This window comes from Betta splendens, chromosome 5, assembly GCF_900634795.4.
Source record: "Betta splendens chromosome 5, fBetSpl5.4, whole genome shotgun sequence".
Lineage (NCBI taxonomy): Eukaryota > Metazoa > Chordata > Actinopteri > Anabantiformes > Osphronemidae > Betta > Betta splendens.
In genome coordinates this window covers 6,367,644-6,389,913 of record NC_040885.2, presented here as the reverse complement: position 1 = coordinate 6,389,913, position 22,270 = coordinate 6,367,644, and the positions used below count along the sequence as shown (strand labels likewise).

General features: G+C 43.5%; 3 protein-coding genes across 5 annotated transcripts; 1 reads left to right on the top strand and 2 right to left on the bottom strand.

Annotated features, from left to right (window-relative positions):
• Positions 1 to 550: 550 nt before the first annotated feature.
• On the top strand, positions 551 to 5,640 carry zbtb40 (zinc finger and BTB domain containing 40). Its single transcript, XM_029150894.2, has 12 exons — positions 551 to 674; positions 1,139 to 1,313; positions 1,533 to 1,942; positions 2,035 to 2,195; positions 2,264 to 2,474; positions 2,560 to 2,955; positions 3,036 to 3,242; positions 3,409 to 3,573; positions 3,716 to 3,930; positions 4,030 to 4,186; positions 4,524 to 4,729; positions 5,065 to 5,640. The coding sequence occupies exons 2-12, from the start codon at positions 1,162 to 1,164 to the stop codon at positions 5,230 to 5,232; spliced, it is 2,448 nt and encodes an 815-aa protein (XP_029006727.1). The 5' UTR covers positions 551 to 674; positions 1,139 to 1,161; the 3' UTR covers positions 5,233 to 5,640.
• LOC114855605 (probable transmembrane reductase CYB561D1) lies at positions 5,309 to 9,428 on the bottom strand. 2 transcript variants are annotated; one of them, XM_029150897.3, is made up of 3 exons: positions 8,790 to 9,302; positions 8,243 to 8,280; positions 5,309 to 7,127 (listed from the first exon to the last, which is right to left on the bottom strand). In XM_029150897.3, the coding sequence occupies exons 1-3, from the start codon at positions 8,944 to 8,946 to the stop codon at positions 6,624 to 6,626; spliced, it is 699 nt and encodes a 232-aa protein (XP_029006730.1). In that variant the 5' UTR covers positions 8,947 to 9,302; the 3' UTR covers positions 5,309 to 6,623. The 2 variants fall into 2 exon arrangements, with proteins under 2 accessions (XP_029006730.1, XP_029006731.1); XM_029150898.3 differs by lacking the exon at positions 8,243 to 8,280 and having other exon boundaries at positions 5,309 to 7,087; positions 8,790 to 9,428.
• A 376-nt stretch (positions 9,429 to 9,804) lies between these two features.
• atxn7l2a (ataxin 7-like 2a) lies at positions 9,805 to 20,348 on the bottom strand. 2 transcript variants are annotated; one of them, XM_029150896.3, is made up of 10 exons: positions 20,190 to 20,348; positions 19,157 to 19,225; positions 17,895 to 18,228; positions 17,316 to 17,572; positions 15,768 to 15,850; positions 14,221 to 14,432; positions 13,374 to 13,554; positions 12,810 to 12,931; positions 11,057 to 12,005; positions 9,808 to 10,342 (listed from the first exon to the last, which is right to left on the bottom strand). In XM_029150896.3, exons 1-10 carry the CDS (start codon positions 20,317 to 20,319, stop codon positions 10,325 to 10,327), a joined length of 2,355 nt encoding a protein of 784 aa, XP_029006729.1. In that variant the 5' UTR covers positions 20,320 to 20,348; the 3' UTR covers positions 9,808 to 10,324. The 2 variants fall into 2 exon arrangements, with proteins under 2 accessions (XP_040926708.1, XP_029006729.1); XM_041070774.2 differs by lacking the exon at positions 19,157 to 19,225 and having other exon boundaries at positions 9,805 to 10,342; positions 20,190 to 20,343.
• Between the last annotated feature and the right edge of the window lie 1,922 nt (positions 20,349 to 22,270).

The window sequence follows — 22,270 nt, the reverse complement described above, 5'->3', positions numbered from 1 at the left end:
TTTTGGTGGTACAGTGTCTCTGAGAGCTTCTCTGTGGCATTTGGATCATGTTAACTCCTCTAAAGCGAGTGTATTATGTAAAATGAAATGAATGAATGAACTGCAACACCATGCTTTGTTGCTAAAGTACCTGTCCAAAAGTAAATAGAAACTGAACTGAAACACAACATTTACTAACTAAATGTATGTTTAAAAAATGGAGGATTCATTCACATGGGCATGTGACATTCTTTTTTAGTTTTTTTCTGCTGATGGTGAAATAATACAGAGCTCCATGTTAGAATCTGTTGAACTTAATTATTGATAAACAGCCACTTCATTGTGTCAATTAAGACTGCAGCAAATGAGAAAATAATGAAAACAACAATGATTTAACAAAGCACATAAATCCTAAAGTCTATATCACTAGCACCGAACAATCACACACACTATATTTGGCGAAATGTCCTTGGAATTACTTGAAAAAACGTAACGCGGTTTTACAAAGTATCCCAAGTCATTCACGTGAATTTACAGTCGATTTGTCAATTTAAATTACGTACGCCGCAACAGGAAGTGACCCCATTCGCTCGCCGTAGCGCCTGTCGCCATTTTCAAAACTGCTAAGCTTTATTGCGCACATTTGTCCAGCAAAGACGTTTAAATAAAGAAGCGGATCGTTTGAATTCTTTAAGGTAAAGACATCCACTCAGTGGAAGCTCAGCGACTTTAGGGTGTTCTTCAGACAGCACTGCTGCTAATACCCACTGCGATTCTGTAGGGTCGATAACATTAGCATGCATTGCTAAAGCTAGTAATGTGCAACCTGCCGGTCTGGCTAGCTTGTGTTGTGTGTGGATAAACTCGGCTATCAGCAATGAGATGGCGACCTTCTTAACGTTGCAAAAGTACAATTGTTTTGAAATTAATGTGTTTACAGTGGTTTTCAAAATATTAAATAACAGACTAATAAAGTAATATAAAAATAAATAGCTTGTTACAGATCATGAGTCAAACAACATTCTCTATGAACTTTTAACAAACACACCTATAATGAAATTACTAATAACGACTTCCCTGCTATTTGATCATAAATATCCCCTGGTCGATATAATGTTGTTTCATTGATACTGAAAAAGAGACATATTCGTTTTTCCAGCTGTGTTCTGACAAGAGGATATAATGATGGAGCTTCCCAACTACAGCAGCCAGCTGATGCAGCAGCTGTGGGCCCTGAGGAAAGAGGGCACCTTCTGTGACTGCACCATCCTGGTGGGAGACAGCCCTCACCGTGCACACAAACTAGTTTTGGCCGCCTCCAGCATGCTCTTCAGGTAGTCACCTAGACGTTTTACATGAGTCTGCAGGCGTTGGTGGTGTTCGTATGAATATTCCATTCTTTTAAACAAGGCCAAGGTAGAACAATATTCCACATACTCTCATTTGTTTCTTTTTCAAACCATGTTAAAAATGTGAAGTTTGTAATAAGTTTTTTTTTAATGTGGAGGCCGCAGTGTTCTTAAACATACTAACATGACCTCCTTCTGCCTCAGGTCCCTCCTGGATGGTTCCGACACCATTTCCATCGACACAGCTGTGGTGTCCTCCCAGGAATTTGGCTGCCTGCTGGACATGGTGTACACCGGCAAGCTGCCCGTGGGCAAACACAATGTTAGCCGCATTGTTGCAGCTGCGGACAATCTGCAGATGTTTGACGTAGCAGTCTGCTTTAAAAATGTTCTCACCAGCCTTGTGAACCAGCAGCCGCCTGTCCAGATTCTTTCTACACAGACTTCAAACCACTGCATGATAAACAAAGCTCAGTGTGTGAACCCTGGTGGTTCATCTACATCTAATAAGGATGACTCAGCTTCACGCAAGATTGAGCTAAAGATGGAAAACTGTCAGGCTGACGGTACAGATGAGCCACTAAGAGCCTATGTGGAACATTCAGAGTCTTTAGGTTGGTTTACCAATGTGCCCAAAGCATAAACTTACTGAATAACAGTTTAGTAGGCAGGATTGTACAACACTATTTCATATTTTTGTACACAGAGCCTGAAAAAGTCAAATCTTCAGCCAGGTTGCCCAGTGACTCTAGCACTGGTCTTCTGGAACATTCCTCTCAGCTTGTGGAGCTTCTTAGCAACATGCCATCTGTCCTGGAGCTTCTGAGCCAGGCAGCACAGAGCAGTCTGGATGAAGAGCAGAGCCAGGTAGGACACAGATCATATCATATCTTTGCACGAAAGGAAGGAAATAATAAAACATCTGCTCTGGCCAGGTTGTGATTCACTGCTGTAACAAGGCAGATCCCAGCTCAGCGTTGGAGAGCCTCATAAGCAGAGTGAAAGAAGGGAAGGTCAGTGAGGGAGCACTCTGTAAGCTGCTACAGACTGTCCAGAACAACGCTTTTTCCACCTTCCCTCCATCACTGGTTCCTCTGCTCAAGGACAAGGAAAACACACAAACGCCAATCAGTGACGAAACGAAAGGTGAGGAAGTGCACAATGATGTTGAATTCATTTGTTGTTTTGGGGGTACTGCTCTGAATCAGTTGTGTAATCTTTTATTCTATAGTGGAGTCAGTTCAGCAGAATGGATCCACCAGTGAAATAAATCAGATGGAGGAGGGAGAAGAAGCAAACACCAAGGAGGATACCGGAAATGAAGACAAAGAAACAAACTCTGCATCAGACTCCTCTTCGCCTCCTCCATCTTCGTCCCAGTCGTCCTCCAAACCTTTCTCCTGTCGCTGGTGTAAGAAGGATTTTGCCTACAAGTGTCGGATGCTGGCCCATGTGAAGCGCTGCTCCATGTCTCAGGAGCGCAAGCAGCAGTGTCCACAGTGTCCAAAGAAGTTGCCCAATCCCCGCGCCCTGCTGCGCCATCAGGTTGAAGCTCACCGCAACACTGCTCGTGTCAAGAAGAAGGTGGCCTGTGACCTGTGTGGGCGCACCTTTGCCCACCCCTCAGGTAAGAACAAGCTGCTTTGGAAACCGCAAAACCTGGAACACAAACTTAAGTTGCTGTCGGCCCGTCCCATCACGTTGCAGGTATGATTTACCACAAACGAACTGAGCACTTTGAGGAGAAGCCATTTGTCTGTGAGGAATGTGGTGCAAAGTTTGGTGCCAACTCATCCCTGAAGAATCACATGCGTCTGCACACTGGAGAGAAACCGTACCACTGCAAACACTGCGACATGAGCTTCAGCGTGGCTGCAGCGCTCGCTTACCACACCAAGAAGAAACACTCAGAGGGTAAAATACACACACCAACTGCAGTCTACCGTCCCAGTTAATTGTGATGATGTGTTAACTTTATTTATTTCAGAACTAAATCTGTGCATTGAGCCATGTCTTGCCTGTAATATTTGTACTTGTCCAGCCAGTGCTGATGCTTACTTTACTTTTGCATTACTTTAAGGGAAGATGTACGTGTGTCAGTACTGCAAGGCCGTCTTTGCCCAGTCCATTGAGCTGACGCGTCACGTGCGAACACACACCGGTGATCGGCCTTACGTGTGTCGGGAATGTGGCAAAGGATACAGTCAGGCCAGTGGACTCACTGTTCACCTGCACACGTTCCACAGTACGAGCGCACAATCACTCATTCATTTGTCACATAAATTAGAAAAAGGAGAAAAAGAACAACAATATTATATTTCACATAAATTTCTAAACACATGTGAATAGTAATACTGTTTGATAACCTGGTGCCCACACATTTTCAGACTTGTCAGAGCCCCACGACTGTCAGAAGTGCTGCTTCAGCTTCTCATCACTGGAGGAGCATCGGCAGCATATTCAGGAGTTCCACCCGAAGGAGTTTCACAAATGCCCCATCTGCAACAAGGTGTTCACCAGCGTCAGTCTTCTCGACAAACACAAGGTCACACACATGGGAAACAAGCCCTTTAGCTGTGACATCTGTAACAAGTCCTACCAGGTGGGTTGCACTTGCTCAGCCTCATTGCCAGGTTTTACGTTAATCACACAAAGCATTATGTTCTTTCATCAATATGTTTGTCCCTCTGTTTTACCACAGCAACTATCAGGTCTGTGGTATCATAACAGGACCAACCACCCTGATGTGTTTGCTAACCACACTCGGCAGCTCAAGACCCTGGTCCAGTGTGATGTTTGTTTCAAGTTCTTCCCCAGCACTGCCAGTTTGGCCAAACATCAAGCTGCTGAGCACCAAGGTGAGGACAGGCAAGCTTTTACCACAGGTCCACATAATACTGATAAAGTATAACAGTTTGATAACTGAGAATTATATTAATCAGACCGTTTTAGGCTGTTGTTTTAATACGAGAAGCTTGGCTTCTGTACTTTTATTATAAGCTTTGTTGAGCCAAGAGGTTCACAGTTCTCAGCAACTGATGACTTCTTCACTTGGGTCCTTTTTGTATCAACTGATCTGAGACATAACACCGGAGGCATTACAATGAGATGTAATAAATCAGATGGATACTTATGATGGAACCGTATTCAGTAGACGGTTCTTACACAGCAGCTGTTCTTCCCTTACTTATCCAGGCTCAGCTACATCAACGGGCAAAGAAGAGGAGATGCAGGAGCACAACAGCCAGCACCAGAGCCAGAGTGGAGATCCTGTAAGGTGCCCCCTCTGCCCTATGGCACTCACGTCCCAATGTGAACTGCAGAAGCACCTGCTCTGCTGCCACGTGGAGACCCAGGAGGAGCCGGAGACCACGGAGGAGCAGGCTTCCACCTCCAGCACCGTAAGGAACTCTGTCTGCACTATGTATATACAACTTCAAAAATCTTGTTTAACCAGTGGCTCAAGTGCTAGAGCAGCCTCTCAGCAATTATAGAACCTGTGTTCAGTTCCTTTTACAGTTCCGCTGTTCATGAGGTAAAGTGTCACTGGGCAGGACACGGGGGCTCCAAGAGGCCCCAGTGTGTCAGGCTCTATAATCTGTGTGAATGCATGGCTGCTTGCATGTATGAGTGGGTGAATGAAAAGCAGTGTCAAAGGCAGAAAAGTGCTACATACTGTAAGGTACACCACAGACCGCATCTAATAGAACATCACGATTTTGTCTCACTTAAACAGGTGAATTCAGCAGATGATGGCGGGGCGGTCATTTCTGAGGAGCATGTGCAGCAGGTGCTAGTAGCCCTGGCAGGTGCAGGAGAGAGTGGCTCATCCACAGAGGTGGTGGAGGTCAACATGTACGACCTACTCAACAGCTCCGTCACCTTCATCTGTCCCACCCCCTGAACAATGAGCTTTGACCTCCGGAGCATCATGTTCTGTATCATCTCCTTTGATTACAAATGAACTGACACAGACTGGCTCATTGTTTTCTGCACTTTATTGGCTTTTTGACTGACCTGGATTTTCTTTGTTGTGTGTGATGCTAAATGTGAGGGAAAAATACAAAATACTACCTTAAAATGATACCAGCAAAACTAAAAGGAGTGTGGTGAAACAGGGTGGCTATAGGTCCATATTTTAAATATTACAATTGCAAATGTATTTTATTGTTTATTACAGAAGCCAAGGTCTAGTAGCAACCTGCTTAAACAGAGGAATAAAAACCTATAGTTTCAAACTGTCTGTGGGATATATTCACATGAGCAGGTTTAGGATTCACACTAGAACATTAAAGACTGATCTTTGACAGGAGTTTGTCTCTCTATATGTTGTACTGAAATGCTAGATGTGAAGCCCAGTGTTCATGTATATAATGCTGAAGGTTAAGGAAGACAAGGTTTTACAGATATTACATGTCAGGGTTGGTCAGAAACAAAATGATGACCTGTTTGCGGCAATAGCATTTGTGCCTTTGGCTCTTTAACAAGCACCCGTGTTGTTTCCTCAGATAATAAAACCAAACAAGTGAGGAACATGGGTCAGATGTGGTGACACCATGAACCCAAGGTATGCTGTGTAGTTTCCACGGTTTATTTCAAGGTGTATCCTTTACATCAACCGATCCCACAGAACCCCTCTTGTGTTCATAATAAAGGCTTACATCCTTTGTTAAATGATGTAAACTTTCTAAAGAAATTGCTGATATAAGCAGCTCTTGCATATTAAAACATGAAAACCCACCGACTTTGACACGAGGAAACTGATGAACTAATGTTCGGGCTTGATGACAAAAGAACCAATGTAACTGTACTCGTAAAAGGCTTTACATGGCAGCCATAAGTAGTCAAAACACAAACCAGCCTCATCACAGATAGATAAATAAGTACAAGGTACAGGCTGGAATAGAAATACGGTTCCAAAGCTTGATTCACCCTCAGAAACCAGATTACACTTAGTAATTAGTGCAAATATGTGTCTGGACAGGCAGCTGACTCTACCCTGGGCAGGAACCATGACAACCGTCCTCTGTGAGCCGTTTTCTAGCACAGTAACCTGTGTCTGTACTTATTTCAGCAAAGTTTAGGTTCTTCACTGAGCACTATGTGGCGACTCCAACTAAACTATTCAAGAGTCCAGGAGGAACATGAGCAATACTATGAAGCATTTGGGTACAAAACATCCATCAACCTCAAGATTTCAACCCAGAATGTATTAGCCATAACATGCTTATTGCATTCTCCTCATCACTTGATGCCACAGTAACAGATGAAAGCGGATGTCCTTTTCTGTGCTTCTTAGGTGGTTATCTTCTTGCGGGGCAGGTAGGCATTAGTGATCTGGGTCATCACCACCAGGGCAGGAAAAAGTGGGAGGAGGAGGAACGCCCACCAAGCAACCCCTCGCACGGTCGCCTGGAACCAGTCTGAGAACATGGCCAACATCACTGTCGCCGTGGCCAGCAGATAGACGACCAGGCCGCAGGTGGCGTGGTACAGCTTCAGCCGGGGCGGAGACGACGGGCGCAGCAGCTTGGGGAACAGCACGCACATGCCGCACGCTGCCTGGAGCACGGTGGCAGCCAAGGTGCACACGCCCAGCAGGCTGTGCCAGCTGACCAGGTGGGAGCGCTGGGACACGTTCTTACTGGCCACCATGAAGCCCAGTCCGGTGGCTGCAGCTATCAGGGCCAGAGCCTGGCAGAACCAGTGGAGGCGGATTTTACCGTTCCGAGATCTGAAGCAGAAGAGAGCGCCCTCCACTGAGAAGAGGAGGACACCTTCAGTCATACACAGGCAGTACTGCAGGAGGGAGAAGAAAGGACGCGTTAACACACTGTGTCCTTTAAGGCTCCCGCAGGTCATTATTACACAGGAGACCTGTGCTCAGAACTACGTCCAGTGTGTTTTACTTGCATTTTTCCATCATGTCTATTTGTTTGATCTTTCAGTGAGTCAGAAACACACTGTGTGAACGCGGTGGTTACAATTAAGGAATTTAATTAGGTGCATTGAAAAACACTGAAACAATAACACTTGTGTAAGTTATACCACCTTTTACACATTTCAAATATGGAGAAATGGCACCTCCAAGTGGAGCTGTCACAGCAGCCCATCAGACACAGGGTCAGAGGTCAGTAGGAGTCAATCAGGCATAATTGTCTTTTACTATAGATGATTTGAAGAAAGGCTGATATGTCAAATGTTTACACCTTAAAAGGAAGAACGGTTTCCACATGTGATCCGCCAACCTACTGTGATGATGCTCAACTGCAGTGGCTAAAGCATCATCACATTGGACTGTAGTGTAACACTATCTGACAATGATGTAACACGACCGGTTGCACTCTCTTCTATCTATTATTCAAAGTGGAAAAAAGACACATGAGATGTAAAGTTTTACAGCTTAGACTTTGCCTGAGGAAATACTAGTTGACATGTAAAAGATAAAACTATATGCTAAAAAAAATATCAATAGTATTTATTTTCAGCCAGTGTTTAATTAGTTTTATTTAGCTGTCAATTCAGTTTAATTCTCTTGTTTGATACTCATTTTAGTAAACATCCATGAGACAAAACTACGTCCATGCCCTGTCTACAGGTGCAGAACCAAACTTGTTAACATGGGACCAGATTACAGTCAATATTATATTATGAAAGTATCTTTCTTTCAATTACACTGATACGAGCCAGCAACGTTTTTTACTGTGGTCAACATGCTGACTCTTGAGGCAGATCTACAAAGAATGCAGAAGTAGAAAATATGAAGTTAAAGCAGGTTATAAAACCTGCTAGTTTAAGACGGCGGGTGAAAGCAAGTTAACACGGGTGCAAATGACCCACTACATATAAACTGTACTATAACATCAATATACCGTCTGTACGTGATAATGGGATACGGAGTAACGTGAACTTACAGCTACAGACATACACACTGGATGCCAGGAAAACAGGCCTGCAACAGAGAAGAATATCAGTATCAGCAGCTTCAAGTAGCTACAAAAGTGTTGAAAGTTGAGAATCCAGGTTTTCTACAAGATAAAAGGCTCCATTAACATTTGATCACCTAAGGGACAATCACAATACCTTCAGAACGCGACCACACTGCTGAAGGAACAGTGGGAGCAGGTTTCAAGTGACTGCACATCATCTCGAATGGCACCTTGTGCCCTAATTGCATGAAGCTTCACCACCGTTCACGGATCCAAACGGGAGAAGGGTTCAGTTGCTACTTACTGGGATAAGAACCATTGTTTAAGCCCAATGAAAATAACTAATTAGTTCCTAGAACTTGACATATTTAATGGCGTTTCAAACGATGCACTGAACAAATCCAAAATACGCAAGCGGGTTCGATTGCTTTAACTTCAGTGTTCTTATTACTCGCTCTTAAAATGACACACCGAACCTCCGCATGCGTCCGCCCGTGTGCTGGTCATCAACTCAAAGCGTGTATTTACTCACTGGTTCCAGGTCTAGACAGCAGAGAGACTGTGAGCGTCAGGCCCAGGCCGGTGACATGAGCCGCGACCACCGCCGCCCTCCGCAGCCACACGTAGAGCCAGAACTCCCGCATCCCCAGCCCCTCTCCCACCGGACTGTACGGGACGTCGGACCGCATCCCGCTGAGCCAGCTGAGGCTACCTGCCGCTAGCTGCGCGTGCGCGAGGCGCTACTGCTGTAGAGGGACTCGACAATAAGCTGCACGAGCTCCATGATCACCCAGCGTCCTCAATATGAGTGTGGACCTACGGCACATCCGTAAACAACAATTGTCAAGCTGCAAACTTTACTTCCGGTATGGTGCGTTTGCGTTCATAATAGTGCTGCTCTTGCCACACAATTCCACAGCAAGTAAAAATAGGATGTTTATGGGAGAGTTTTCTTTACAATGATAATGAATTTGCCATCCTAGATTTCTGACAAGTCTAGTTAGGAAACAACGCTGGCAACGCAATCAAGTCCAGTTTTACCGGATTGGCCGGTTTGACACACGTCATCACGCAGAGACGAAAGAGCGCGGGATCGTACGCTGCCACTGCGAGCAGGTCGAACGTCTCCGAGTCAAACGCCGGCTGCTCTCCGACATCCCTTTCCTGATAATCGTGCGTATATTTCGGACTTTTACCAGGTGTATGTATATATGTAAATGTATATTTAGTAAATCTGTTTGTTAACCAGGACGATGGTCTTATTAGGTAGTTTGTTATACGTCCGGTGTACGTATTTGCTAAATCTTGTGGCATAAAGATTAACTAATTAGTATCTGCATTTTGATTGTTTGTCAAAGGAATGTTAATGGAATAAAGTATTAAAAACACAAAATTATTCACCTCTATATTAACTTAAACACATTTTAGTGAGTTAACCAGCTCATAAGCATCTAAAGGACATATTTAATTTTGTGTAGACAAAATCGATGAATAATAAAAATCTGCATGAAAGGTGATAAAATTACTAGGTAACAAATGTACTAACAGCTGCTCTAATGATATATCTCCTTAACCCTTTTAAGTTTACGGTGGGAAAAGGCTTAAAAAAATCTTTCCCAAACAGCTTGAATAAAGTGAGCTACAAGTGTGTGCTAAAAAATTAATAAGTAACTTACTACGAAGGCGTAGGAATCTAAAAATAAGACACAAAGGGCAAGTGTAAAGGACATTTTAATTCATTTTTATAAACCAACATTTTTAATTTAGCAGCATAACCGATGGTCTTGAGGTATTTCTAAATCCTTACTCAGAATTTAATCCCACCCTCCCACTCCCTGTTCTCCCACATTCATCCAGACAACAGCAAACACACACACACAGACCCACACACCTACTGTGATTCACACCCACAGATCCAAACTCTGCACATACAGACACCTGAAATACTCATACTTGAGCTTGTGTTCAATAGACAAAAGAGACACACGCATACATTTGAGTCCTGTTGCCTCAGTCTTGAACTGAGCAGAGCTGGCTCCCTTTTAGTGGCTTGTAAGGCAGGCACACTTAATGGTGCAATTTTGGCTGTGGGGAAAAAAAATTAAAAGTTGTAATTACGTTAAATATACATTTACTTTCTGAACTGAAAATGCGAGGAAAGAAAGGTGATATCCAGAATCAGATACGTGGAAAAACACATTTGCTTCACATTGAGCTGATATTTAAAAGCATAAAAACAAAACTTGGAAATTTAAAAACTAGATATGAGAGGTACAGAAAAACCTTTAGGCTCTGCTTAGCAGGAAGTTAACGTTACTATGTTTTGCATATGTTAAACGTATTTAGCAGCAAGACTAATGTTGGCATAACTGGAGTCATTACGCTTTAAACAGTGGCTCACAGGCCACAAAGCACATATTCACCTTTTTTAATTAGATGAAAAAAAAGTAGGAAATTAATTGTAGTCATGCAATTACTATTAATTTAATTGTTAAATGTCTGTGCTGTTTATGAAACTTGACAGTCTACCCTTTAAATGCTTTTTGATTTCTACACCTCCTAAAGTGGGGAAACATAGAAGAAAAACCTAGTAATGTTTTGAACAGATTAGTTATACTTACAATCCAGGAAAAGGCAACACCTAAATGTTATTTAATTGTACTCACTGGTTGTCTCTTCTCTGCCCAGAAAAGTGTGACATTGACTAATTTTCAAATGTCATGTTCACCTTGGAACTTTTTATCAAACAAATAAATACATTTTTTATCACCGTGTGATTTGTCACTTCCCCAAACTCACCTTCTGTGTGCCCAATTTCTTCTCCACGCATCCAGTCAGGCCCCCACCTTTACTATCCTTCCAAGAGTAGAAGTTAGAGCGTGGGGACGGGGAGGGGGCAGAGCTGGAGGAGGACGAGGGCAGGCGGTGCGCTGAGGGTTTGGAAGGAGACAAGTGCTCCTCCATATTTGCCGCTTTGCGTTTCTTCATCAACCCCTGGTGCTCAAAGCCCCTTCCACTGCCCTGTCCGTGCAGTCCTGAGTCCCCCACAGCAACCCGGCTATGAGAGTTGTTGGTGGAGGCAGAGAGGTCTGGGGGCGATGAATGGCCAAAAGCAGAGTGTGTCCGTTTATAGGTCCAGACTGCCTTGGCAGCTGATGAGTGGGACTCTGAGGGAGAGGGCTGGAGGCGGGGTTTGCTGCCAGGGGAGAGTGTGCCGTTAGTTTGTCCGTGTGGGAGAGATGAGGGAATAGGGGCTTTAGAAGAGGATGAGGGCGTGGAGGTTGAGGGTGGGCGGCCCCTGTCTTGAAGGATGATGCAGTTCCTGTCAGGGCCAGAGTGCTCCCCTTCCTGGGAAGGGGCCTTTCGCTTGCGAAGAGCGGCTGCAGCAGCAGCCTCCTCTCGTAGCTTCAGCATTTGCTTGCTGGGGCGCCCAACCGGGTTTTTGGGTCGTCCAGGACCCACCTGACGAACTGCGACTGGCTTTCCTGGGGACACTAAATGACCACCACCAATGCTGCCGCCACTGGTCCCACGGTTCTCTAACTGTACAGCTGCTGGGGGTCTACCTGGACCACGACTGGAAGAAGATGAAGAAGTCACTTTGAGGGAAGAACTTATGTGACTTCCTGTGCGGACCTTAGGATGTAATGAAGATGAGGACATGGCAGATATGGAGGAGGTACATGGGGAAGGAATGGCCTTAGCTGAGAGAGGTGAAGACTGAAGATCTGTGGCTTGAGGTATTTTCCTGGATAGAAAGGAAAAACGATTGTTAGAGAAACAATTTCCCCTCTATAAATCTTAATCGCACCTAATTTATGACAAAATTATAAACAAGGATCCTTTCATGTCCTTTTATTTTAGGTAATAATAAAAGGTTACTTGAATTTATAACTATCTTAGTTTAATGATGATAATGATGTGCAGAGGAAATCAGTTTTTTTGGACGTGTACAGTACTGACTGAACAGCCTTGTAAACTTCTGAAAACATACTGTACAGAGAATTTAAAATAAAAATTTACTACTCTACTACTAAAGGCTACTGTCACAGCAGTTTATACACATGTCTCAGTTGACCAAGCAGAATGGTTCCCTGTGCAGAATAAATTATTAAGACCTGGTTCATATGTCAATATTTCAGACAAAGGCATAAAATGTATTAAAACATGTGTTTGAATGTTTTCTATATTTTAATTTTGTTAATCAAACAAAGACTGACTTCAAGAGCAGAGACCTACATAGTGTAGGTCTGATACTCTAGTTCACTAATCAGTTTTGTGGAAGAGCGGTTTTTAGACCTTATTTCTTAGGTTTAAACAAGTATAAGGATGACAAAATGCTACGTTAAAATATTCAAACTGCTGCTTTATGTCTTCTTTACATGATCACTACACCTAGATTTAGGCAATTCAACAGCCAAGGTCCAACAGACTGGACGGAAAGTGTCTTAACTGTAACCTTCAGTTTACACCATACATGTTTTTTGAGGATGAAGTCATAAAAAAATAGTAGTTGTCTGTGCTCAAATCCCCTATGAGCAGACTGTCTTACTTCCAAAGATGGGCGCTAATGTGCTGCTCCAGCATGCTACTGAGGGCCGACCTCAGGTGGTGAAGTCTCCTGTCGAACGTATAGATGCCGTGACCCAATGCATGGCTGCCAAATGAACACACCTGGAAACACAAGTTGTAAAGATTTCTTAATAATAATGGGTACTATGTAACTTAGCATATAGGATAACAATGAGTATGTGTCCTTTTAGACTATTTACTAAAAATGACTTTTTTCTAGCTGTGTACTGAGTGTGAACAATTTGAGGACAATGTTTTCCAGGATTTTTGCTGGTTTGTTGTAACATCTCAAAACTGTAGTAATATTTTCACCATGCCTGTCAACAGTTGCAATTGTGTTCTTTCAATGAGCTAAATACCATAGAATTTTTAATTGTACGTGGATAGAAAATATGGACCAGAGTTTGCACAAGAGAAGATGCTTTCAACACTGCCACTTATAGAGCTCAGAAAATGCTTATGGCAGCTTTTAATAATCAATCCAGATTTTAATGGCGCATCAACTATGTTCTATTAAAACAAACCTCACCCTTGAACTACTTACTGCTAAAGGTTTGGGATGTGCAGTAGAAAAGGGGAGCTCAATGGGCTCCTCAGGTCCTTCTGCATCACTTTCATCACTGGAAATTCTTCCTTGGACCAGAGGAGAAGGAGCTTGGGGGCCCCCTTCATCCTGACACTGCTTCTCCTCCTCTGGGGTGCAGTTTGATACAGCTGTAGATCGACTGTGAAATAAACATATGTAGCTGTTGGTTATCCCTCTTTCACTAATGCCATGTTCACAACATTATACATTGCCCATTAGACCTTATATGTTAAGACTAAAACATGTGAGACATGTGGCCTGGTAGCTCACTAGGTAGCGCATTGGCCTGGAAAGAACTTTGATCCCCTACTCGGGCACCAGGTGTGTCCTTGAGCAAGACAAGTCACATTAGTTACCTGGGCGCTGCACGCAGTTCTCAAGTAATAATAAATTATTAGAATTATGTTAACTGCTTACCTTTAAATTGGCAATCTAAGATTTTGCCTAATTACCTTCAATCAGCCAAACATCTAATAAATAAATAATGTGGTCAGCCTGTATGTCTCTACTGCCAGTGGAATTTTACCAATTCCTGTGTGGCTGGTTGTAGATTAATCGCTTATACACTAATATTGACATTTCACATTGCCCACAACAGGAGAAAAAAAAAAAAGAGAATGACTGTGTCAAAGTACAAGAAAAAGTAGCTAAATGGCAGTCCTTATGTAATGTAATGGTTTAACAGTAAATTGACTGGGAGAAGAGTTCAGATGAATTTAACCTAGACAGTTTATAATGTCTTGAATTGCACTTGTGATCACATTGAACATTCACGTATGTATTAGCTTCAGTAAAGCTTGCTAACCTGAAAGCTGGAAGGCTAGCCAAAGGTCTTCTGCAGTGGGGAGCCCCAGCCTGCTCCCTGGGCGCCTCTGGGCTGGGGGATCTGCCTGTGGAGGTGCTTCCATCCAGCAAATGGGTGCCTTTCTCTCGAACTTTTGTTTTGAGTTCAGCCACCAGCTGGTCAAAGTTCTTGCTGCGGCCCACCACCTTCCTCCGCTGATGAATGGAATGGATCTGAAGATCAGAACACAGGCAGTTAGGCTGGATGCAAAGGGCAGACAGGCGTCATGCAGTATCATAGAGAAAACACTGATTTAAAGTGGAATTAATTTTAAACAGAAGCCCAAGGGTCCATGAACAGAAACAGTGTCACCATGTTACTGCAGTAAATTCCCCCAATTATTTGGACTAGATTTTTAATTTTACAAGAATTATTGTTATTTTTGTTAATTTTATTGGAATACTGAATTGTTTAAATGTAAACCTTCCTGGTAACAGATAGATGTTCCTCTCAGTAACACGTATAGGATCCAACCCACTTTTCTTGTCACTCATCTTGTAGATTTTCTGCACGTGGCCTCTTTCACCCACTTCCTCCTTTACACACTCACCATAAAAGGGCTCTTCCTGTGAAGGGAGCTATTTCATTGCAGTAACAGGAAGGGGCTGTAACTACAGCTTCATTCATTCCAGAACATTATCTTGCATTACTGTGCTTTGCTCTTCCAGTGGTTGATGTCGATTCTATTTTTCCTTTGGTGTGAACCTTTGATCTTATCCAGCCATATAATTTCACCCCAAGTAAAGGATGTGTGAAGTGTCACTATCCACCCACTATCACATAATCAGGAGTGTGAAGTCTAGACTAATCATGAGAACCCAATAATCACACTACACAGGCCTCAGAAATGGCTTAATTCTTTTAGTACAAAATGATACATGTTAGCATGTAGAGATAGCCCAGGTCAACCTTACACTATCATTATGACCTGCTTGTTCGACTGCATTTCTGTAGTTACATACAATTGTCAGTAAGCTACAGGTGTGTACGTACTTAAAGCTTGAAATTTAAAGCAGGATCCTGCAAAGGACATCTGTAAATTGGCAATGATCCGTTGAGCTATTGCCTGCATTATCTCACCGATTCCTTTTAGTTCAAAGTCTAGTAAAAAAAAAAAATCCTTTATCACCCTTATCGTGCAGACTATGATGTAGAAGTAATGGGACAACGTGAGTCAGTTCAGCTGATCAAAAAAAAAGGGGGGCGCAGCAGGAATGGTTTAGTTCACATGCTTTTCAATTTAACACAATGGTCCACTTAAGGACTAGGAATAATTCTTATTTTTATTATGGTTTTATTTGATCAATTTTTCAAATGTTGCCTTGTTGTAATGTTTGGTTAATGCATGAAAACATGAAAATATGACAGAAAATCTTGAAGACTTAGTAAGCCACCTCTTCTGAGTCTATGCATTCAATATAATCTGTGAACTCGAAATTAAGATCAAAATAGAGTAGAAATGAGATTACACTTCTGCTGTATATAAACAGGGTGTGTTTGAAGCTTACGTTGCAAGTCAGGAGGCGTGTGCAGACTTTCTTTCTGTCAGGGTCGAGGACACCACAGTGTTTGTCCAAGTCACACTCCCTTTCTAAGGGCACAAACAAAGCATCTTAACAATAATCATCACGCAAGCTAGAACCAAACTTTTTTTAAAGACATGTCAACATTTCTTCCAGTGTAGATGCCATTGTTATGGAAGGATGGATGGATGTTTTTGACTCCTTAGTATTGGCAAATGGGAAATGGTTGTCCAACCCTAATGTCACTGGTTTGCGACCAGTTGCCTCGCTGCCATTTGGCCAAGTGTCCCTAAACAAGACACTAAACCCCTGTGGTAACTTCCCATTCAGTGCAATCTAAGTAAAAACTAGGGTTGTGCTCAGATGCTTGGAAAAATTCACTGTCTGCATTAAATGTATTGAACAGAAAGTTGTGTTAAAAAGAAAAGATTTTAAACATTCAATCATGCATACAGGTTGGTGGATGATTTTCTTTTTTTCCCCACGTCCGTCCTGGGTGTTGACGTGTGATAACACTGCCACAGATCAACATATTTATTTTATATGCATTTATTGAGAGATAATAAAAAGGACTTAAAAAGCTGAAAAAGGCAGAATTTTTTTTTGCAGAATACCTTAGAATAATGAAAATCTAAAGGGTAGTTCTTCATTTCACTAGCAGTGTTGTTAACCAGTTTTATTTAATTATTGATGGTTATCAATATAATTCTTACTAATAGCACATGATAGGTAAAGGACTAGGTAAAAGTGATGCTTTGTTGCCTGTAACTGGTGTGAAAGGAGTGAGAATGACAGTAAAGAGGGCTGTGTTGAGTGTAATTGCCAATCTTGAGAGAAGCAACCCAAAAAGCACCACATGACAGACCCACAAAAGGCAAACAACTAATTACTACAAAAATAAACAGCACCATCATTCTTGAAGACTTTTGTTTGTAGCTCATCAAATTTAAAATGATGACATGCTTTGAAAATCCAGTTCCTTATAATTCTTGTCTCTTTAAAAGTTGTGGCACCTTTCCTATTTTCTCACATGCAGAGTCTGACTGTGTACCTAGTGAAGTTCCTTTTCACCTGGCTCATTCTTTTCTCCTGCCTGCTGTCTGATAGGTAGACGAGCTGTGATCTCCTATGGTTCTTAGTGCAAAGACAAAAAAAGTCTGCAGCACAATCACTAAAACTGTGTTGTCATGTCAGCTGCTGTGTTTATACTGAATTTTTCACTTTGCCTAAAATGTTAGTCTCTGTCTATTTGGCAGATTGCAAGATTTTAGAACTGACAGTTAAGATGACAATGGTAGCTTGATCCATGGTGATACAATGTAGACACAAGCTTGGATCAAGAGAGCAAAGTGCACCTTTTGCCTGACTAAAACTTAGATTTGAACACAGATCCTACCTTTTGAGAAAACTAAATAGTTATTAGACAGGTAATCTGAACAACAACAAAGAACAAAGTACACAACAAATACTCCTATACAGCTCATTTGATTTCATCATGTACCTGTATTACTGCAGTGCTCCATCTGTACTCACTTGAGGCCACTTTGTTGTAGGGTCTTGGAATGCGATGGCCTGGGACCACAGAAGATAAAGAATCCTTCCTCTGGCTCTGGGTGGGGGGCCTGTCACTGTGGGGAAGCCTACCAGGTGGGGTGGCTCCATGTGGCCAGGGGGGATCTCTGAGTGATGGAGGTGGAGAGCTCATTGGTGGCTCCAGAGGAGGTGGTTGCTTGAATACTGATGGTTCTGTATGGCTGCCCTGGGAGGACAATTTTTCCAGTGGAGAATGTCTGGATTATGGGAAAAACAAGCACAAAATACAGACATTTTTGAAAGGTTTCAGAAGGAACAAAAACAGCCTATCTGTTTACCTACATTTTAAGTCTCAATATGAAGCCCGATGTTTACTGGATAATTTTCTTTCAATTTAAGTCTCCGTGCCCTACTATGTTTGTTCCCTAAATGCTACAACAATTTAAATGCAATTCACTATAACCTTTTTAAGGTCAGCAGATTGATTGTAGCACGTTACATGTGTATCTAGTTCTAGTACGAAGTGTATTTTGTGACCTCACGTATATTTCTCCCCCGGTCCCGTCAGTCAGCTCTTACCGTAATCCATCCTTCGAGGATTTGGAGTGTTTGTACTGGGGAGGGGTAGAAGGTGAAGGCGGGGCTGCCCGTAGTTGCCCAATGCCCTGGCCTCGACTTTCCCAGGATGAAGCAGCGTTGGTTCCATGGGAAGGAGAATGACTGTGGTGAGACCTCTGCTGGGGCTGAGGTGCAGGAGTGGGAGAGCGTAGCCTGGCGTATAACTTAGCCAGAGGGCCGTGTCTCCGCTCGCAGTGCTTCTCAAATGCCTGTGGCTTCACTACTTGACTACAATGGCTGCAGACCACCAAGTAGAAGTCATCATGGCCAGGATACAGGCCAAAGATGGACATGTCTGGGGGAGAGACAGAAGTAGTGACAACAGAAATGAATACAGTGGACACACACTGAACTGAAGATGATGCCAATGCAATTCCTCTCTTCATAGCTGATATCTGTTTTGAAAAAAAAGCCTACATTTGGCTGCAAAAATTGTGATGAATTAATATCTGGCTTGACAGAAAAAAGGAAGTAAAAACATGCGTCGAAGTTAAACTAAACAAACTTCAAATGTAAATGTGTTGACTCCAGCTTATTTGTCCAGATTGCAATGTCCATGACTTTCTTGTCTTTGGCTCTACACAAATAAATAGAATACAGGCTACAGGCCACAGTTCGTTCGAATCAAACTCTAGTCTCTTTCCTTCATGTATACTGCTACTTTTGTTTAGTGATCGCACTCAAATCGCCAATATAACCAGTCTGAGACCCCCCACCCCCAACGAAAGGTGATCTGGATTGGAATCATTGTGAACTCTGGTGCGGTCTTCCTGTTGAAAAAACATACCACAGCAAAGGCACAATGGGGGGGGTCATTGGAATATATGTGAACTATATATGAATAACATGCTACAGGATCATTTGCAAACAAGCACAGCTTCAAGTGATCCATGTTGATACATTCGGAACACTTAGTTAGTTCTATTTTCAAAAACAAAGAGGAAAATGCTCATTTGGACCAAAGCAAATACACAAAGGTGTGAAATGGCTTCAGACGAGGTGCCAGAAGGTACCTCAACACGACACAATCTGGCTTGTATGGTTTCTGTGGTACTGTAACTATCACTAAATGTGTCTCAACAAGTATAGAGACCAAAGGCCAACAAAAGAGGAGTTGATTTTCATGCATACATGCACAATAATGTGAGGACACACATACACAAAGTGAATCAGTTTGTGCTCTCTTTTTTTTAGATTGTATATACATCCTATATGTGACTTACCTTCTTTGCTGAGTGACATGGCCTCAGCAGCCTTTTTGCCATTTTTGCTGTAGTCATCCAAATCAGCCCCTGAAACACCACAGTTTTAGGTACACATTTGAAAATCCATTTGAGATTGAGTGTTTTCCAAAACTTCTCTGTCAGGATCAACCCAATATTCTGCACCTAAACAGACCTTTAGGCTGTGTTATGTGATTTTCAGATCAACTGCTTTTCTACTGACTACTGCTGGTCAGTGTTGAATGCCTTAGTTTGCTAACAGGAACTAGCTTAGGGTGGTGGTAGAGGACTTTATTTTCTACTTATGAGCAGAGTGGCACTTGAAGGAATGCCAGACAATGAGTGAGCGCACATACTTAAATCTGGGAAAAGAATGAGCACTTTTGAGGCAGAAGTCACAGTTGTGTTGTTTCCTGACGCATAAAGAAATGTTAGGAACAGTTCAATGGATGCTATTCCGTTGGTAGTCAAAGAAGATAATGAATATGAAGCGCATAAAACAGAGTAACGTTGGCGAATATCAAAGGCTGGGCCGGGATTTACATGGTGGCAACAGCAGCAGACTCCTCCTCCGTCACCGGCGTCTACTCTGAATCCTCCCGCTGCTACCGTTAGCATGCTAAAGCTAAACCTCCTCGTCTCGTCTGGCTTTTTGCTAGCTGGCTAGCTAGCTTTCCACAGCAAGAAGTTGCTCGCCCAACCATCCACACTGCCCTCCTTCCGCTCTGATGCCATCGCTAACCGGCTAATTTTCCTCAGAATTAAACGCTGACAGCTTGAGTCATGGTCACAACTTTAGGGCACACAATGTAATAACTATATCTTAATAATTATCACTTATATCTCTTGAACACAGCGTATACAGACAGACCTGGGAAGGAGCAACATGTTACCCACCCAGCGCTAGGACCCGGCAGGGTCTTTGTTTGGGTAACATGGTTAGCTCGGTCCTCCGTTTCCACGAAAATAAACCCAGCTGCTTTATTTAAATTGTTTTGCCGTTGTCAGCGATTGCATCAAGTTGTTTCCTTACCATCAGCCGCTGACACGCCGGCCCACTCGGCCCAGGCAGTCCAGCTTTGACCCACGAAATCATCGAGGCTGGGCACCCGCCGATCCAGAGCAGCCATTACTTTTGCTGCGCGTTCACGCACCGCCATCATCACTGCGCGGCAAGCCACTTACGTCATATCTCGCGTTCTCGACAGGATGGGAACTTCCTGCGTGCGCGTTCTTGGGACACCCACACAGATGCTGGAACCTGGAACACAAAGCTTCTTAAATTATATCATTGTTGTCGTTTTAACCACTTTAATTAACTTACCATTTAAAAACTCGGTCCAAAATGCAAGTTGGCTAATAGGCATAATATATATATATATATATATATATATATATATATATATACACACACTCTATTCTCACCCTCCGCGGGTGGTCTCATCCACTTTCCAAGCTCGGGTCCTCTACCAGAGGCCAGGGAGCTTGAGGGTTCTGCGCAGTATCCTTGCTGTTCCTAGGACTGCACTTTTCTGGACTGAGATTTCGGATGTTTTTCCAGGGATCTGTCGTAGCCACTCCTCCAGTTTGGGGGTCACAGCCCCTAGTGCTCCGATCACCACAGGCACCACTGTGGCCTTCACCTTCCAAGCCTTCTCCAGTTCTTCTCTGAGCCCTTGGTATTTCTCTAGTTTCTCATGTTCCTTTTTCCTGATGTTGCCATCGCTTGGTATTGCCACATCCACCACTACGGCTTTCCTCTGCTCTTTATCCACCACCACAATGTCTGGTTGGTTCGCCATTACCATTCTGTCAGTCTGGATCTGGAAGTCCCACAGGATCTTGGCTCGCTTGTTCTCTACCACCTTGGGAGGTGTTTCCCACTTTGACCTTGGGGTTTCCAGTCCATACTCCGCGCAGATGTTCCTGTATACTATGCCAGCCACTTGGTTATGGCGTTCCATGTATGCTTTGCCTGCCAGCATCTTACACCCTGCAGTTATGTGCTGGACCGTCTCTGGGGCCTCTTTGCACAGTCTACACCTTGGGTCTTGTCTGGTGTGGTAGATCTGGGCTTCTATGGCTCTGGTGCTCAGGGCCTGCTCCTGTGCAGCCAGGATGAGTGCCTCTGTGCTGTCCTTCAGCCCAGCCCTTTCAAGCCATTGATAGGATTTGTTGAGATCAGCCACTTCAGTTATGTTCCGGTGGTACATCCCGTACAAGGGCTTGTCCTCCCATGATGGTCCCTCTTCCAGCATCTCATCCTCTGTTCTCCACTGCCTGAGACATTCACTCAGCACGTCATCTGTCGGGGCCTTATCCTTGATGTACTTATGGATCTTGGATGTTTCATCCTGGATAGTGGCTCTCACGCTCACTAGTCCTCGGCCTCCTTCCTTGCGGCTAGCGTACAGTCTCAGGGTGCTGGATTTGGGGTGGAACCCTCCATGCATGGTGAGGAGCTTTCGTGTCTTAACATCTGTGGTCTGTATCTCTTCCTTTGGCCACCTTATTATTCCAGCAGGGTATCTGATCACTGGCAGAGCGTAGCTGTTTATTGCCCGGGATTTGTTCTTGCCATTGAGCTGGCTTCTTAGGACTTGCCTTACTCGTTGGAGGTATTTGGCTGTTGCCGCATTCCTTGTTGCCTGTTCAAGGTTGCCGTTTGCCTGTGGTATTCCAAGGTACTTGTAATTGTCCTCAATGTCTGCTATTGTTCCTTCTGGGAGTGAGACCCCTTCTGTGTGGATTACCTTGCCTCTCTTTGTCACCATCCTCCCACATTTCTCGAGTCCGAATGACATCCCGATGTCCGAGCTGTAGATCCTGGTGGTGTGGATCAGCGAGTCGATGTCTCGCTCACTCTTGGCGTACAGCTTGATGTCATCCATGTAGAGGAGGTGACTTATGGTGGCCCCGTTCCGGAGTCGGTATCCATAGCCAGTCTTGTTTATTATTTGGCTGAGGGGGTTTAGACCTATGCAGAACAGCAGTGGGGACAGTGCATCTCCTTGGTATATGCCACATTTGATGGATACTTGGGCAAGTGGCTTCCCATTGGCTTCAAGGGTGGTTCTCCACAACCTCATCGAGTTTGCAATGAAGGCCCTTAGA